At 42.3% G+C, this 16,707-nt stretch overlaps 1 protein-coding gene across 2 annotated transcripts in view; it reads right to left on the minus strand.

The window, feature by feature from the left end:
- Positions 1 to 202: 202 nt before the first annotated feature.
- The window catches only part of CCDC198 (coiled-coil domain containing 198), a 33,374-nt gene continuing 16,869 nt past the window's right edge, over positions 203 to 16,707 (minus strand). The window contains exons 3-6 of one of the 2 annotated variants that reach the window (XM_061428997.1): positions 14,593 to 14,679; positions 13,411 to 13,509; positions 12,312 to 12,471; positions 203 to 4,845 (exon numbers count right to left, since the gene is read on the minus strand). In XM_061428997.1, coding sequence (XP_061284981.1) covers positions 4,616 to 4,845; positions 12,312 to 12,471; positions 13,411 to 13,509; positions 14,593 to 14,679 — 576 coding nt within the window. In that variant the 3' untranslated portion in view covers positions 203 to 4,615. Of the gene's footprint in view, positions 4,846 to 12,311; positions 12,472 to 13,410; positions 13,513 to 14,592; positions 14,680 to 16,707 lie in introns of both variants that reach the window. The other variant, XM_061428996.1, reaches the window with a different exon arrangement.

A 16,707-nucleotide genomic window follows, 5' to 3' on the forward strand; every position in this document is an offset into this window, starting at 1 on the left:
TTGCTCAGAGTCTCCCCACTGGAATGTAACCCATGGGTCCAGGGATTTTTGTCTTGTTTATGGCTGTATTTTCAGCCTCTGGAACCATGCTTGGCATCTGATAGACACTTAAAACCTACTAGCCGAATGCTTGATTAAGTAAATGAACGAATTGCAGACTTATTATGAAGTACACATTTAAAAATAAACCTTAACTCTTGACTTTGTTTTCAAATATATTTTTATTTTGTACATATTGAGTATTCCTTTAAAAATGAGACATAATTCAGATTTTTAATGGCCTCACCTTCCCTAATCTACCCCTTAGCCTATTTTCTCCCAAGCCCTCCCCAAAGTATTACAAATTAGTGAGATTCTGTAGTAATATGTGGAAATAGGCTCTTGTTGATTTGAGGGAAAAAACAGTTGACTTTAATTATGATTTGATGATCAGCAGGCTTTCCTGTTCGGATGAAGGCAATGGCAACCCACTTCAGTACTCTTGCCTGGAAAATCCCGTGGACAGAAGAGCCTGGTAGGCTGCAGTCCATGGGGTCGCTAGGAGTTGGACACGGCTGAGCGACTTCACTTTCACTTTTCACTTTCATGCATTGGAGAAGGAAATGGCAACCCACTCCAGTGTTCTTGCCTGGAGAATCCCAGGGGCGGGGGAGCCTGGTGGGCTGCCGTCTATGGGGTCGCACAGAGTCAGAAACGAAAGACTCGACTTAGCAGCAGCAGCAGCAGGCTTTCCTGGTAAGAAGGGAATAAAGAGCTGGTATCTTTATGAAGGCATGAAGAACTGGTGTTTTTCTGTCTCTAATGGCTCTGTGTGAACAGAAAAGATTATCTTTTTTGTTTACAAAACTATTTCATAGGTGACTCCATGAAGAGTCATCTTCATTTAACTCCCTGTACAGTAACTCAGAATTATCATCAAAATAGATGAACAAGAATGACCCTCTGCACAAAAAAATAATAATAATTGAGTAAAAACACATTTTCAAAAGCGTCCCCAAAAGACTTCTCTTTCTCATGAAAAATTCAGAGCAAGAATGTTATTTTCCTAAGAGAAAGCATGTATTTGGCCATAGACAAGCCTTCCCCAGCTCCCCTCAAAGCTGAGATTTTCTGTTGGAGAAAATTGACAACTTTGCCTTGAGGCTTAATTTTATAGCTTTTACCAGCAGTGGCAGCTGTGTTTACTGATGGCCCTGCACTGCCCCTGAACAAATTCAAGATTAAGTAAAGGATTGCTGTTTTCAGACAATTACCAACAAAACGAGCAACCTCTTACTGTGCGTGAAGCTCCAGGCCTCATGTCCTTACCTTTAAAAATTACCTCAGAAGCTGCTGCTTTTAAAGATAGAAGTCGGTGTATCTGCTGCAGTAGCGTGTTGATAGCAGTGAAGCTGTGGTTTTCAGCCTTAGCTGCATGTTAGATTCACGGGGAGGAGCTTAAAAAGGGAGACACCAACCTGGTGCCAGAGCTCTGGTGGGCCCATGAGTCCTTACCTGTTGCTACGTGTTTGGTCACTTGCCAGGTGCTTCCAGCGCCGGCTCTGAGAACCACCACTCTCTGGCCCAGGCCACAGTGCACCCCTGAGTTCCCTCCTGGATGGGGCATCCGGTGGGGTTGCTCACTGATCCTGCTCCCAGGCCAAGTTGTAAAGACAGTTAAGTTTGCCTTTACTCTCTCATCTGCCTCTCTGTGCCCCTCACTCCTGGAAACTTCCCCTCCTGAAGTTTCTTGTTTCTGAAGCATTTGTTTCTCAGTGCTCTTATCCTGCCCTATGCCCACAGTTAAGCACCTGGGCTCCGAGGCATTTCTTTTTAAAAGAAAGCTCATACCTTTTCTAGTGCAGTAGTATTCTGCTCCAACACCAAAAAACAAGTAACTGAAAAGAAATGTGGAATGCTACAGAAAGTCACTGGTGAGCTGAGGTAAAATTAGGGAGAGGAGGAAGTGCTCCTGACTCGCATCAGGTCCCTTCTGGTAAGCAACAGTCTGCTCAGAAATACGCTGTTCTGCTGGGTGACCCTGGAAGGTTAGTTAACCTCTCAGCGCCTCAGTTTCATCATCTATAAAACAGGGGTAACCCACAAAATGGTCGTGAGGATTATATATGAAAAGCATCTGGAGAGTTCTTGACCCACCGTGAACAGTGCACATTAACAATGATTAATATCACTGTTATTATAATTTAAAATTCTTGAATTTAAGATTGGGTGAGAATTCCACACAGAGCAGGCAAATAAACAGAGAAAGCATCATGGTTTATTTCTTTCGCTGCTAACATTCTCTGAAGTTCAAGAAATACTTTGAGCCGTGTTATCCTCACCAGTACACATATGTGTCTAGTTCCTGTATCTCAAGACAATGTCTAATTTATGCTATCGATTTAGTTGTATAAATTCCAAGATCTAGGAAAAAACTCTGCACCTGAAACTAACTAAACTGTACTTCAATTAAAAAAAAAAAAAAAGTTCTTACTTTTCCAAAAAGGCTGAGTGGTCAAACAATCTATGCATTCCTTTGTAGGAAATATGCTTTCTACCTACCAAAGAAAAAGTATACTACTTGCAAAGAACTGGGAGTAAAAATGCCCAGAGATGACCAAATTAATTGACTTCTGTCCTTCGAAGAAACATGAGTGTGTGCCCTCTGACATAGAAGTTTTCATCTTCTTAGTGACTGATCTGAATGTACTGAATGTCAAAGTTAGAGGGTGTTTCTCTTTACTATTTTTGTTTTGGAAGTTTCCTAGAGAAAGCTTAAAAGAGAATTTTTCTTTCACTTTGTTTTAAAGTTCACTGAATTCTTAGAGGCTTCTGGATGCTTAAAATATTTTTAGGTGTTGCTAAAAGTGGAGTCTAGTTTTATACAAAAGAAGTTCTTGAAATTGCCTGAAAATTTCCTTTGCAGGGGGGCCTTTAGATAGCGCAAGGGATTCTAGTGATGGAACTGCTCTATGTCTGATCATGCTGTTGCTCACATGAATCCATACATGTGATAAAACTGCACAGAAATAAATACACACACACACATGAGTGCATTAACTGGTAAAATCTGAATAGAGCAGATTGTTTAAAAGGTTAAAAAATCTAATTTTTGAGAATATAACTTTTGGATTGAACACTTCTAAGTGTCCTTTTGTAAATTTCTAAGGTCTATATCATAATCTAAGAGATCTCCATTTAATTTTGAGCTTTAATTCACAGTGACCTTCCACACTTAACATTTTTTTATTGTTGTTCAGTTGCTAAGTTGTGTCCAATTCTTTGCTTCCCCACGGACTGCAGCATGCCAAGCTCCTCTGTCCTCCACTACCTCTGGAGTTTGCTCAGATTCATGTCCATTGAGTCCATGATGCTATCTAACCATCTCATCCTCTGCCACCCCCTTCTCCTTTTGCCTTCAATCTTTCCCAGCATCAGGGCCTTTTCCAATGGGTCAGCTCTTCACATCAGGTGGCCAAAGTATTGGAGTTTCAGCATCAGTCCTTCTAATGACTATTCAGGGTTGACTTCCTTTAGGATTGACTGGTTTGATATCTTGCTGTCCAAGGGACTCTCAAGAGTCTTCTCCAGCACCACAGTTTTAAAGCATCATTTCTTCGGCACGCAGCCTTTTTTATAGTACTGCTCTCAAGTCCATACATGACTACTGGAAAAAACCATAGTTTTGACTATATGGACCTTTATCAGCAAACTGATGTCTCTGCTTTTTAATATGCTGTCTCGGTTTGTCATAGCTTTTCTTTCCAAGGAGCAAGCATCTAATTTCATAACTTTACATTTTTCCTATAGCCTCTTTGTTATGAGATAAAAAGTTTATAACTCACAAGAAAGTGACTTAAGTGAGCTTAGTGTCTAATGCAGCATCCTGTGATTTTCTTTAGAAAGTCATTTTTATTTCTATTAAATCTACTCTCTCATCTGTTTGTTTTAGAAGATATGATTTGCTTTTAAAGATATGGTGGGGTGCCATGTCTCAAAGGTGTACCCCAGTAGACCACACTTCGGAATTGCTGCCCTGCATAGCCCCTTTATCATTGCCTGTGACCTGGCCTATGACTTGCAGTAGTCAACAGAGTGTGGGGTCCATGATCGGATTAGAGTTAAGATTGGCAGCTTTCTCTCCCTCTGGGAACGTCTGCTTTTGGGAGCCCTGGGCTGACATAAAAGCAAATTGACTACCCTCCAGGAGAGAGCACTCAGGAAATCCGTGTAAGGAGGCTCTGGGATGATACAGCGTGGGGGTGAACTCCAGCTGTGTCAGTGTCCTTGTTGAGTTTCCAGATGACTCCAGTCCTACCTGCCATCCAGCTTCCATGGCATGAAAGGCTTCAAAGGAGACCAACAGAAGAACCACCCAACTGAGCCCAGCAACCCACAGAAAAGTGGGACAATACATGGCTGCTAGTTAAGTCCCTAAGTTTTGAGGCAGTGGGTTATATGGTACTAATATATTAACAATATGTCTCGCACCTTTAATCTTAGGATTTCAAATGAAAAGAAAGTGAATTGGTGTTCTTAGAATAATTCATATACTACCTTGAGGAATTTTTAAAGGAAAGAAAGCTTCCAATACATTCAGTAACTAATTAGTGAATAGTATTAACTATTATTATTTTTAATCAAAAAACTCATCAAAATGTTGGATTCTTTCTGTCCTGGTTCTCACCAGTGCTCTTTTTTTTCCCTCTACTTTCCCCGACTCATCTGAGTCAGAGCTGGAGCTGTCCCAGAGAAGCTCTCCCCGGGCCTCCTGTTCACGGAGCCATATTTCCATTTTGCCAATTTTCCTGGGACAGTGGTCATTCCTTGCTTGATGTTCCAGAAAGTCTGCATTCTGTGTATTTCCTACAAAGAATTGAAAGTCCATTTAATTTATTTTTACCCCAGACAATGATGTATTTGTTTAAGCTTGGGTTTTTATGAATACAAAATAATCTACACACCCACACACACATATATACATAAAGGATTTCACCTGGTGTTTCTGTAAGCATGTAAAATGTTTTTCTTGCTATTTGTAAAACTTTCTAATCTTCTGAAAATCACAAGATGGTACAATACACTTTTATACACTCCAGCTCATCAACATTATGTCACAATATGTATATGTGTACACACACACACACACACACACACATGTCTTGAGCTGAGCCACTTGAGAATTAGTTGCAGAGTCACTTCCTCCCAAAATACAGCACCACAAATCCCCTAAGAAGATGGGAAATTTTCTGTATAATCACAATACAATTATTACACTTAGAATATATGACATTGATAAAATGCTGTTTTCTGATATCCGGTCTGTATTCAAATATCCATGCTTATCTCAGTGATGCTCTTTGTAACTATTTTTTGTTTGCCTGTTTGCATTTTATTTTTTAAGTACAGGATCTAATCTGGGAATATGTGTTGCATTTTCTTATCGGTTAGTCTCCTTTAATTCAAGAACTTTCTCCCATCCTTTTCTTTCTTCTCTTTTCCTTCCTTCCTTTCCACACTCCTTTCTTCTCTCCCCATCTCTTCCCCTCCTCCTTTTTCTCCTTGTTTCTTGCTCCCCGCTCCCCACTTTCTTACTGATTTTTCCCCTCCTCTTCCTGGATGTTTTCTTCCTGCTCTTCATTACCTTCCTTTTTCCTAACACAGACATTTGAAAGAACACAGGGTCAATTATTTGGTAGAATGACCCTAAATTTAGGCTTTCTCTGATTGTTCCCTTGTGATTAACTTAAGGTTAAATTGTTTTGGCAAGAGTATTGCACAGATGATGTTGCCTGGAGCTACTTATTGAACATCTACTATGGCCTAGGCACACTATTCCATTTTCCTAGCCCTCAATCAGCTCTGCCTTCACATCAGATTTAACTATGGAGACTTTCAGAAACACAGTAGCCTGGGTTGCATCCCAGACCTACAGAACTAGAGAGCTCAAAGGGTCAGGCATTTATTTTACCATCTATTCTTTGGGGAATAGATTTATTTTTTGGTGTTGGATTTTATCCAGATATGTCTTTACTTCTGCTTTTTTTTTAAAGTAGTACCTAATACCCTTTTAGAATGCACTTCAGAACAGCACACACAGCCTTATTCAAAGAAAGATTTTAAGAAAAAAAAAAATCTTAGTGACCATTTTCAAATTTGGAAAATCATCCTAGGTCAAAGTCCAGATTTCCCCCTATGGCAGAATCAGGCACAACTTTCTAGATATTTTCTGAATGATCATTGGTTATCAAATCTTATGGCATATTTTATTTAAGCCCTTGATGTCTGAAATTGCATATTTTTACAAAGGATAATCAAACATTTCAATGTGAGGATTCACGCCTTATGATTCATGAGTTTCCTTTCAGCCTCACTGAGGGGCTGCCCTGCTCTCCCCTTGAATGTTGTACTTACGAGCCCTGTTTATATACATAGCAGTGACAGAAAGCTAGAGTTAATTTATGCCCGCAGCCCTAATCTGTCTCCTGAAATACACATTTTTTTTTTTTTTGGTATAACTGGACTCCTCCTCTTTGTCTCCTGGCGATATGTCAGCTTCATCTTCTTTTTCTGTCTTACACCTGCCTCTTCTCCTTGTTACCCTAGCCTGTGGTCCTACCTTTGCCCCAGCACCTCCTGGCCACCTCACTGTCTCCATGCTCTACGTATAATTCACCACCAGGTGTTCACCACTCCTGCAGAGCCATCTCCAGTCACTCTCTATCTGAATCTCTCTTCTCTAACTGGTGGCTACATATCTTGTATCTTGCTCTTTCTCTTGCTCCTCATTGTCACCCTTCTCTCCTGGTCCAGACACCACCTCTATCTTGCACTACTGCTGTGTACTTCTAACCTGTCTCCCCACATCCTTTTGCATTCCTCTCCCATCCATTCACCACAGTTCAAACAGAGTAATATTGAAAATACGAACCTGTTAGTTCACTAACCTGCCCTTTCAGTGGCTTCCCATTGAATCTTAAGATAGAGTTCAAAGTCTTTATTTGACATGATTTATAAAACTCTGCATGCACTGGTCTCTCACTCTCACTATGCCTCCAGAACCATCTCCAGTCACTCTCCGTCTGAATCTCTCTTCTCTAACTGGTGTCTAGAGTCTGGCAGCCTCCTTCCCACCCAAGGGCGTTCGTACATGCAGATACTGACCACACTTTTGGATGTCACAGCACTTGGACATCACACTCATGTGCTCACCTGCTCCCATCGTTCAGCTACTTCCATCTCAGCTTAAATGCCACTTTCTCATAGAAACTGTCCAGCTCCTCAGATTATTAGGTCTCTAGTTGTATTCTCATTGGACTTTCTTTTGTTCATTGTCTGTGCTATTGTAAGTACCACACCTACCCAGTTCGGTAAATATTTGTTGAATGAGTAAATAAAGGAATGAACAAGTGAGCCATCAGAGAATTTTGGGAGGTGGGAAATATTGATAAATAGGACCTGGGAAAGGCTTCATTCATTGGGGCCTGGAGCTGTCAGTCATCTCTGCTCTACAGATGAGCCCAGAATATTAGAAACATCACTCAGACTGAGAATAAGGATTTTCTGTGGACTAGAGGCAGGGAATTAGAAACAAGAAGAGACTGGTAATGGTGGAATCTAACGTAATATTAACAATAGCTTGAGTCTCCCAACACTCTTGGTGTTATGATGTTTCAGTTAGCATGTGAGGCAAAAGTCACATGTTCAGTATTATCCTTGAAAATCCCTTAAGTCACTAGCAAAGCACTGTATACAAATTTTTGTATGCTGCTTCTGCTGCTAAGTCACTTCAGTCGTGTCCGACTCTGCGTGACCCCATGGACGGCAGCCCACCAGGCTCCCCCGTCCCTGGGATTCTCCAGGAAAGAACACTGGGGTGCGTTGCCATTTCTTCCTCCAATGCATGAAAGTGAAAAGTGAAAGTGAAGTCTCTCAGTCGTGTCCAACCCTCAGCAACCCAGTGGACTTGCAGCCCACCAGGCTCCTCCGTCCATGGATTTTCCCGGCAGGAATACTGCTGCTGCTGCTGCTAAGTCGCTTCAGTCGTGTCCGACTCTGTGCGACCCCACAGACGGCAGCCCACCAGGCTTCCCGTCCCTGGGATTCTCCAGGCAAGAACACTGGAGTGGGTTGCCATTTCCTTCTCCAATGCATGAAAGTGAAAAGTGAAAGTGAAGTGATCCCATAGACTGCAGCCTACCAGGCTCCTCCGTCCATGGGATTTTCTAGGCAAAAGTACTGGAGTGGGGTGCCATTGCCTTCTCCAAGAGCCTTAAATTTTGAGAACTTCTTAGCTAGATGTCTTATACTTGTTACACTTTGATAAATCCCTGTTGGATTCTTTATGGTTGCTAGACTTAAGAAAAGAGAGAAATACAAAGTTTAAAACCTAAATAGATTTGGGGTGAGCAAAGTAGAGGAAAGTGTATCCTATTGATACTTCAAAATGAATTTGGAGAGAGACAGGACTTCCCTGGTGGTCCAGTTGCTAAAAGTCTGCGCTTCCAGTGCAGGGGGCCTGGGTTTGATTCCTGGTCAGGAAACTAGATACCACATGCTGCAACTAAAGATTCCATGTGCCACAACTAAGACCCAGTGAAGCCAAATAAATAATTATTTTGAAAAGTTAGTCTTGAGAGAGGAAAGAAACAGGCCAGTAGGGAAAAATAGGGAATGATTTAGGTAGTACAAGGATTGTACAAAATATTAAAATTTTCTGATGGTTATGTATTTTATAATATGTATTTTAGAAAAATGTTACTGCCACTATCAAACCCATAACCCATTTTTTTTTCTCCTAAAAATGGAACATATCCAGAACATAGACTTCCGTGGGCATTCTACTACTCAGGTTCTGGCACCTCTGCACCCAGCTCCTCTTATTTAAGGCTCTATTTGTTCATTTTTGTTCCCTCTTTTGGAAAGGAAGATGAGAATTTCAGGTTACAGCTGATTCACAGCAAAGATAAATTTTAAAAATAAAACTAAGCAAGATACCTTAAAGGAAAATGCTAAGTAAATAATAGTACAAGTGACCAGGTAAGACCAGAATTGTGAAGGTGACATTCAAATGATGTATGTAGAGTGACACTTCCCCTGAAGCATATCTTATTTCTGCTGTAAGACATCAGTTTCATATTTCTTCAGTTTTGTCCATATTCATATGATACTTTATATTTTATATGTGTTTTTACACATTATAATATTTGAAATTTACATAAACTCTGCATGGTAGACACAATGTTTTATTCCCATTTTACAAATGTGGAAACAGGTTCACAGAGGTTAGACAACTGGAAGTTAGCTACAATCTTTCTGTAGAATAAAGCTATATGAACAAATATATAGCTAATATTTATCAAGAGGCTACTATGTACCTGATACTCTCCTAGTAATAAGAAAAGCTCCTGGCTCCCACAGAGCTTACATTGAGTAATGTACTGTCAGGATTCAAATAAAGGATTTTGATTACAAGTCCAGTGTTTTTTCTCCTCACTAGATTCATATCATGGCTTCTGGAAAGCGTAGGAGCCACATTAATATGTTAAAACTCGCAGAATTGCCTGCCTAAAAGGGTGATGTTCACTCTGTGTAAGTCATGTATCATTACATATTACACAGATAGCATGGCCACCCACTCCAGTATTCTTGCCTGGAGAATCCCAGGGACGGGAGCCTGGTGGGCTGCTGTCTATGGGGTCTCTCAGAGTCGGACATGACTGATGTGACTTAGCAGCAGCAGCAGCACATGTAACTTACTATGTAAGTATATGTAAAATATAAGCAAAGCATGCATGATTTCATTTTAAAGAAGCAGCAGGAAAAACAAAAACTCGTTTTTAATCTCACAAGGGATCTGAAACTCTCATCCTCCCTTCCAAAAGAGGGAACAAAAATAAACAAATAGAGCCTTAAATAAGAGGAGCTAGGTGAAGAGGTACCAGACCCTGACTAGTAGCATGCCCACGGAAGTCTATGGTCTGGCTACATTCCATTTTTAGGAGAAAGCAAAGTAAACTGCTTTCAGAAACAGAGAAAGAAATCAAAGATGCTACTTGAGAATAAGTAAAAAGGAATCACTGCTTGAACATGTGCCTGCAGAGTGGTGAGTTCTATAGGTTTTGCAGAGGGAAGCCTGCTTTTGAGAGAGAGGGTGGAGGGAATCACAAACTGCATTTGCAGACTTTCCCAAGGTTGTCCTGGGCAGAGCTCTGGGCCACTAGAGTCCTGATGAGGCTAAACAAGGGGGTGGGTGGGAGTGCACCCTTTGGAGTCAGAAAGACCAGGGCTTGAATCCTGATTTGTCTCGTGGGAGCTAATAGTAACTCCTGCCTTAGAGGTTGTGTGAAGCTTAAATGTGATAATTCATGTTAAAGGTGGGCCATTTTGCCTGGCTTAGAGTAAGCACTTCATAAACTTTAGCTGGAACAAAATGAAGCAGTTAAAAAAAAAATATATCAGGAGGGTAGAGGAGAACTCCCCTTCTCCATGTGACACAGTCTTCCAAAGACTTCACCAGCATTGTTGTTTTTTTTTTTTCCAGCCTGATCTCAAGCAATGACTCAAAGTGTTCAACTTTAGCTGAGGTATGTTTCTTGGTGGTTTCGCCAATATTTTTAAATGGTAAAAGTTGTTCATCTATGTGACTACTACATACTACTACTACTACTACTACACCAGATTTCATCCTGCAACTCAGGAGTATAGATTAGATAAATGCTCCAAGTAGATTTTCAATTATTCAGCTTTTTCTTGTTTAATTAACTCATTGATCAGGTATTTTGTTTTCCTGAGCAGTGGCAGTATCTCTTTCAGCTGGACTGCATCTTAGAAGCTCGAGACCTCCAGAGAAACAGCCAGCATTTCTGTTGCTCTCTCAGCGCTCAGTCTTGCAGACAGGGGATTGGCCCAGAGCACAGAGAGCTCTGTGTGTGTGAACAATACCTGGATTTGCAGTGATGGGCTTGCTCCGGGAGAGTACATACAGTGAAAACTTAACGAGACTCTAATTGATGGGGTGATACAGCACAGAGTTTGTGAATACAAATGTCTGTTGGAAATCACAGAGCCATCTGGGGCCACAGGGCAACCTGGCCTGGCTGGAGTATGGGGACTGGGTATGATAATAGTAGGCGATGAAGCCAGAAAGGTAGGCAGTGTACGGACTCTGAAGGCTTAGGGTATCAGGGTAAGGAGTTCAGACTTTGTCCTCAGGCTGATGGAGACTCACTGAAGGATTCTGCCAATGGTCAGATTGGCATTTCATAAGATTATCCTGGTAATAGTGAAGTGCTTCTAGAACTTTATTGTGCTTGAGAATCATTTTGATAAAATGCAGATCCTGATTGTGTAGGTCTGGGATGGGACCTGAAATTCTGTGTTTCTAATCAACTCCTAGGTGATTAGATGCCGCTAGTCTATGGACAACACTTTGATCACCAAGTGGAGCAGTAGTTCTTCAACTTTAGGGGTGTTGGAATCATGGGGGGAGATGAGGAGTTGTTAGACTGCTGGGCCCCCTCCCTACAGTTTCTGATTCAGTCGCTCTGCCTGGAGCCCTGACTGGTTCCCAGGTAATGCTGGTGCTGGTGGTCTGGGGACCACCGAGGTGAAGGGTTGATGGAAGGAAAGTAGGACCTGAGATAGGAGATAGTCAGGGGGCTATGGCAATAGCCCTGGTGTGACATGCTGACCTAAGGGTGGCATGGGGAACGGGATGGGGGCATAGTCAGCATTAGGTGACATCAGCAGGACTTTGCGACTGACCGTCTTCCAGGAGAGGGGGTAGCAGGGCTGGAAAGGGGCCAAATCTTTGGCCTGAGTTGACGGACAGCACAGAGGCCACACCCATTGAGACAGTGGAGGCAGCATGACCAAGTTTGAAGAGGATGGTGATGCTGGATGGAGCGTTAGACATTGAGTGTGCGAAGAGGGCTGCAGGGGAGAGGGTGGTTGAGAAGAGAGTTTCTGCATGTGGTGCCAAACTAGCTGATACCAACGTGCTGTTTAATGTATTGATAATTCCACGTGCTTCACTGTCTCTAAAGCACAAGATGAGGCCCTTTTTCTCCTCCTGGGGATGATGCAAGGATTGCAATCATGCATGTAAAGTACAGTATATTTCTAAAAAGAGATCTCACCATAGCGCTGAAGTCTTATTCTTCTCGGCCATCCCAAACTACATGAAAACAGGCCCATTATATTCCAGGAGATAAAATATCAATAGGGACCCAAGGGAAGCTCTGTGCTTTCCCAATCCATATCAGACATTTATTTGGTGAAGTTTTAAAAACACTTGATATATTATTTACTAAAAAAATTACATGACTCACCTAGACTTCTGCTCAAGGTTTCATCAGGCAACAAGGTTAGAAAGTCACCATCATCATTTCTTGGGATGCTTTGAAGGATTTTCTTGGCTTTATGGTCCCTCTGTTTCTGCTTATTGGTTCTTGGCTCCTTGTGAAGACTTTTCTTCAGTTCAACTTGTGCCTGAAATTGACCAGCTAGTGTTAGTGTTCTCCCCTCACACTGCCTTCACCAGAATAGGTCAACAAATCAGCTGCTTTACAAATTGTATATGTATCTGTAGACAGATACGTAGAACATGGTTCTCTTTTTCCTCTTAAAAGATATGGAAACTTTCTTCATGTGTAGGTTTGTTAGGAGAAACAGGAGCATGCCGGTAGTCTCAAAATGGTGAAGACCTTTGTAAAACCATTTCTCCACAGGCCATCTGGTATATTTGGAACTGAAGAAGACAGGGACTACAGTGAAGAATTTGGAATATGACATTTATAGGAAACATGATTGTAAAGGGGTTTATTACAAGAGATCTTCCTTATCAAATGATTCTATGATTTAAATTATAGAGGGATGCCTAGGTTTCAATCCCTGGGTCAGGAAGATACCCTGGAGGAGGAAATGGCAAGCCACTTCAGTATTCTTGTCTGAAAAATTCCGTGGACAGAAATGCCTGGCCGACTACAGTTCACAGGGTCACCAAGAGTCAGACACAGCTGAATGACTGAATATGCAAGCATGTTTGCTCATTAGGTACAAGTACCAAAATAAAGACAAATTCACCCTCTGTCCTTTTAACTAAACCAGGAAAAATTATCTAACCTCATTTTCCTGCTGGAGCACAAATGTGGTAGAAGAAACAGTTATGAAAAAGGGAAACTTGAGACACAGATGCGTCCTTGCATCTGGAATACAGATGGAACACAGAAAAGACTCCACAGAGTTGGTAGCAGAAGGGATCCTGATGTTTTCCTCTCAATCCCAGTAGAGGAAACTTTGGCTGCAGTAACTAAAGTTAAAATGCTAGGTAAGGTCTGGAGATGAATGCTTAACATATTCATGTGCCAGAACAGCGATTATGTAGCATACATTTGGTAAATACGACTCTCTTCTTCTCCTCATATTTACCTCTTGTCTTTTACGGTTCATTTCCAGCATTTGCATCTTATGTAAATATTGTCTTTTCCCAGAAGGATACATTAGAGTCTGCATCTTCTTTTCCAGTTCCTGCTATGAAAGATGACACGCTTGTTAGGATAGGGGTAATTGGTTATTCTGCAATCCAAAACTTGAAATCCATTTTGGAACAGTGAGATCTTGTTTATTGGTTATAATCCATAAAGATCTCTTGAGACATCAAAGGTCTCAAGGGGCACTGCAGCTTCCAGACCAGTCCTTAGTGAAGCTATCAGTGAACGAAGGGGCTATTTGCTATGTGTATCATCTTGTTTTTAAAGTTCCTGTAGAGTTTTGCAAATGTTGAATGGAAATATCTTTCTATATCTCATTTTGACAAGATGTCACTTTCTGTGTCAACAGCTGCTTTAACTATCTTTCCAGAAATGTGTTCTGGTTTGGTGAGACCTGGTTCTCTCTCTCTGCTTCTTCTGCCATTGAATAACTGTCTGACTATGACATTAGAGAGATGGTAATCTATTTATGTAGTCCAATACTGTCCACTGTAGTTTAGGAAGGATTGAAAGTTGATTATTTAGAACTTGAGTGATCCTCCCCGGTGTATCAAAAACTCCAGTAGGACGATGTGGACAGTTATTAAGGGCAGTCAGGGGATGGCCAGGAAGGGGAAGAGACATGGCAGCCAAATGTGTTGAGAGATCCCTGTTATGTTGCCCTGTGGACAGTGTCTGTGGGCAGCTGTGAGCCTTGGGGAGGGGCCCATCTCTGCAGGTGTTTTGTCATCAGCATCACAAACATGGCCTTGAGGATCTAAGAGTAGCTGGACATCTTTTATCAAATAGCCACACAGCAGCATCTAGGTGACTCTGAAATGAATCAGGATAGGAAAGTGTTCACAAATTTTAACGCTTTACGAATCACCAATTTCCCAATAAAATTCCCCTCTCTCATCAACATCTCCCTGTTTTCACCAGGTAGCAGAGAAGGGCTCAGAGTTCATCTGAGAGACAAGCATAATCTCCAATTGGAGGCAGGCCCAGGAGAGAAAGGATAGCTTTAGAAAGTTCTAACTCTGCATTACTTAATAGTTTGCCCCGCCTTTGAAGTCTTCTGTGCAGGGAGGACAGGAAGAGGATGGCCCCTCAGCTTCCTCCCTCTCCAGGGTTTGCTCACCTTTGCTTTGTGAGTCCTCCTGGCTTCTTGCTGGTTCAGGAGCCTTTCAGAAGTAATTACTTGTGGCAGGTCAATGGGTTCAAGCTTCTAAAAGTCCAGCATTGAGAGCAATCAGCATTCCTCATGCCAGGAGATGATGAAACATAAAAGCCCGAACTTAAGCTATCTTAACACTCTGCACGTGTTCCCGAGAGCACACAGGGAAGGTGAGTTCAACAGGACTATAGTCCCACCTGTGTGAGAGGCTTTTGACCTACCTGGATTCGTCAGCGTTCTCTCGCACTGTTGCCAGTGGCATAGAGATCTAAACGCTGGTCAGAGAGTTAAAGGACTAAGAACCCTTTTCTGTCTGCACTGAGGGACCACGTCCACAGTTACCAAACAGTAAGGGTCTTGGACTATTAAAGATGACGGAGGCCCCAGAAGTTCCTTTCCTGTATTCATTCCTTAACCACCCAGCTAAACCATTCCAGTCCTAGTGAAGTGGCCTACTTTTAAGATCCCCAGAGAAGCTCAGCCTTCTCAGTAAGAGTCCTGGGTGCTTATGAGGCACTTGGAAAATGAAAGTACAATATGCTAACAAATCTTAGACATGGATTTTTCCAACAGGGGCTTGGCTTTACGGGGAGATGATGCTGGAGTCTCAAGAGGTCACTGAGATTAGGCAGCAACTGATGATCTGTGATCTGCCTCCAGCTCTACTTGTCTCAGATAACTTAATGCCCCGGGAGCTGGAGCACTAGGAAGTAGCTAAGTAGGCTTGAGAAACAAAGGCTGATCTCCTCACGTTCAGATGCAGTCCGCAATCTGGATGATCACAGAATTTATTGGTTCACTCTGGGCGTATTTACTGAATGACTGCTACATGCCAGACAGAGGCAGTGGTCAACAAAAATGGACATGCTCCCTCATGGCATTTGCAATCTATGGGGAAATAAATACACTATTGCTTGTGTGATCAGTGTTTTGCAGATAAATGCAGGATAGGACTGTGACAATACATAACTGGAGGACTCCACCTTGGAAATGTGGGGTGTTATGAGTTGAATTATGTTCTACCTCCTCCAAATTCATATGTCCTAAGCCCCCAGTACCTCAGAGTGTGGTCTTATTGGGAAATAGGATCCTTGTAGATTTAGAGAAGATGAGGTCATCCCAGAATACAAACCCTCAATCCAATATGTCTGGTGTTTCCATAAAATGGGCAAATTTGGACACACATGCACACAGGGAGGCTGCCATGTGAAGATAAAGCAGCAACTGGGGTGCTGCTACAGCACCCCCAGGAATGCCAAAGATTGTCAGCAAACCACCAGAAGCTGAGAGAGAGGCACAGACTCTTCCACATAACCCTCAGAAGGAACCAACCCTGACAACACCTTGATTTTGAACTTGTAGCTTCTAGAACTGTGAGACAATGCATCTATTATTTTAAGCCACACAGTTGTTATACTCTGTTATTACAGCACTAGAAAATAAACTCAAGGGAGATAAGGATCAGGACACAGTCCAAGCAAGTTTCCCAAGGAAGTAAGTTTAAAGCAGACATTGGGAGGTTGGGAGTTTTCACAGGACTTGGGCTTTCCAGGTAGAGCTAGTGATAAAGAACCTGCCTGCCATTGCAGGAGACATAAGAGACTGGAATTTGATCCCTGGGTCAGGAAGATCCCCTTGAAGAGGGCATGACAACCCAATCCAATATTCTTGCTTGGAGAATCCCTTGGAAAGAGGAGCCTGGCGGGTTACAGTCCATGGGGTCACAAAGTCAGACACAACTGAAGTGACTTAGCATGCATGAGGTGTCCCAAGCAGAGGAACCACATGAGCAATAGCCCAGAGGCAGGAGTGAGCATGGTCTCTTGAAGGAACCACAAGAAGTCAGTTGGCTGCTGTTGAGAGTGAGAGCAAGAGTGGCTCAAATGGGGCTGGAGAGGTCACAGGGACCAGGTCATGCAGGGCCTGATGGGGCATCACAAGCACATTGTCTTCTTAAGAGCAGCAGGCAGCTATTGACACATGGTAAGCCAAGTAGCCTGGAGAATCCCATGGATGGAGGAGCCTGGTAGGCTGCAGTCCATGGGGTCATGAAGAGTCAGACATGACTGAGTGACTTCA

This window comes from Bos javanicus, chromosome 10 (assembly GCF_032452875.1).
Source record: "Bos javanicus breed banteng chromosome 10, ARS-OSU_banteng_1.0, whole genome shotgun sequence".
NCBI classification, from domain to species: Eukaryota; Metazoa; Chordata; class Mammalia; order Artiodactyla; family Bovidae; genus Bos; species Bos javanicus.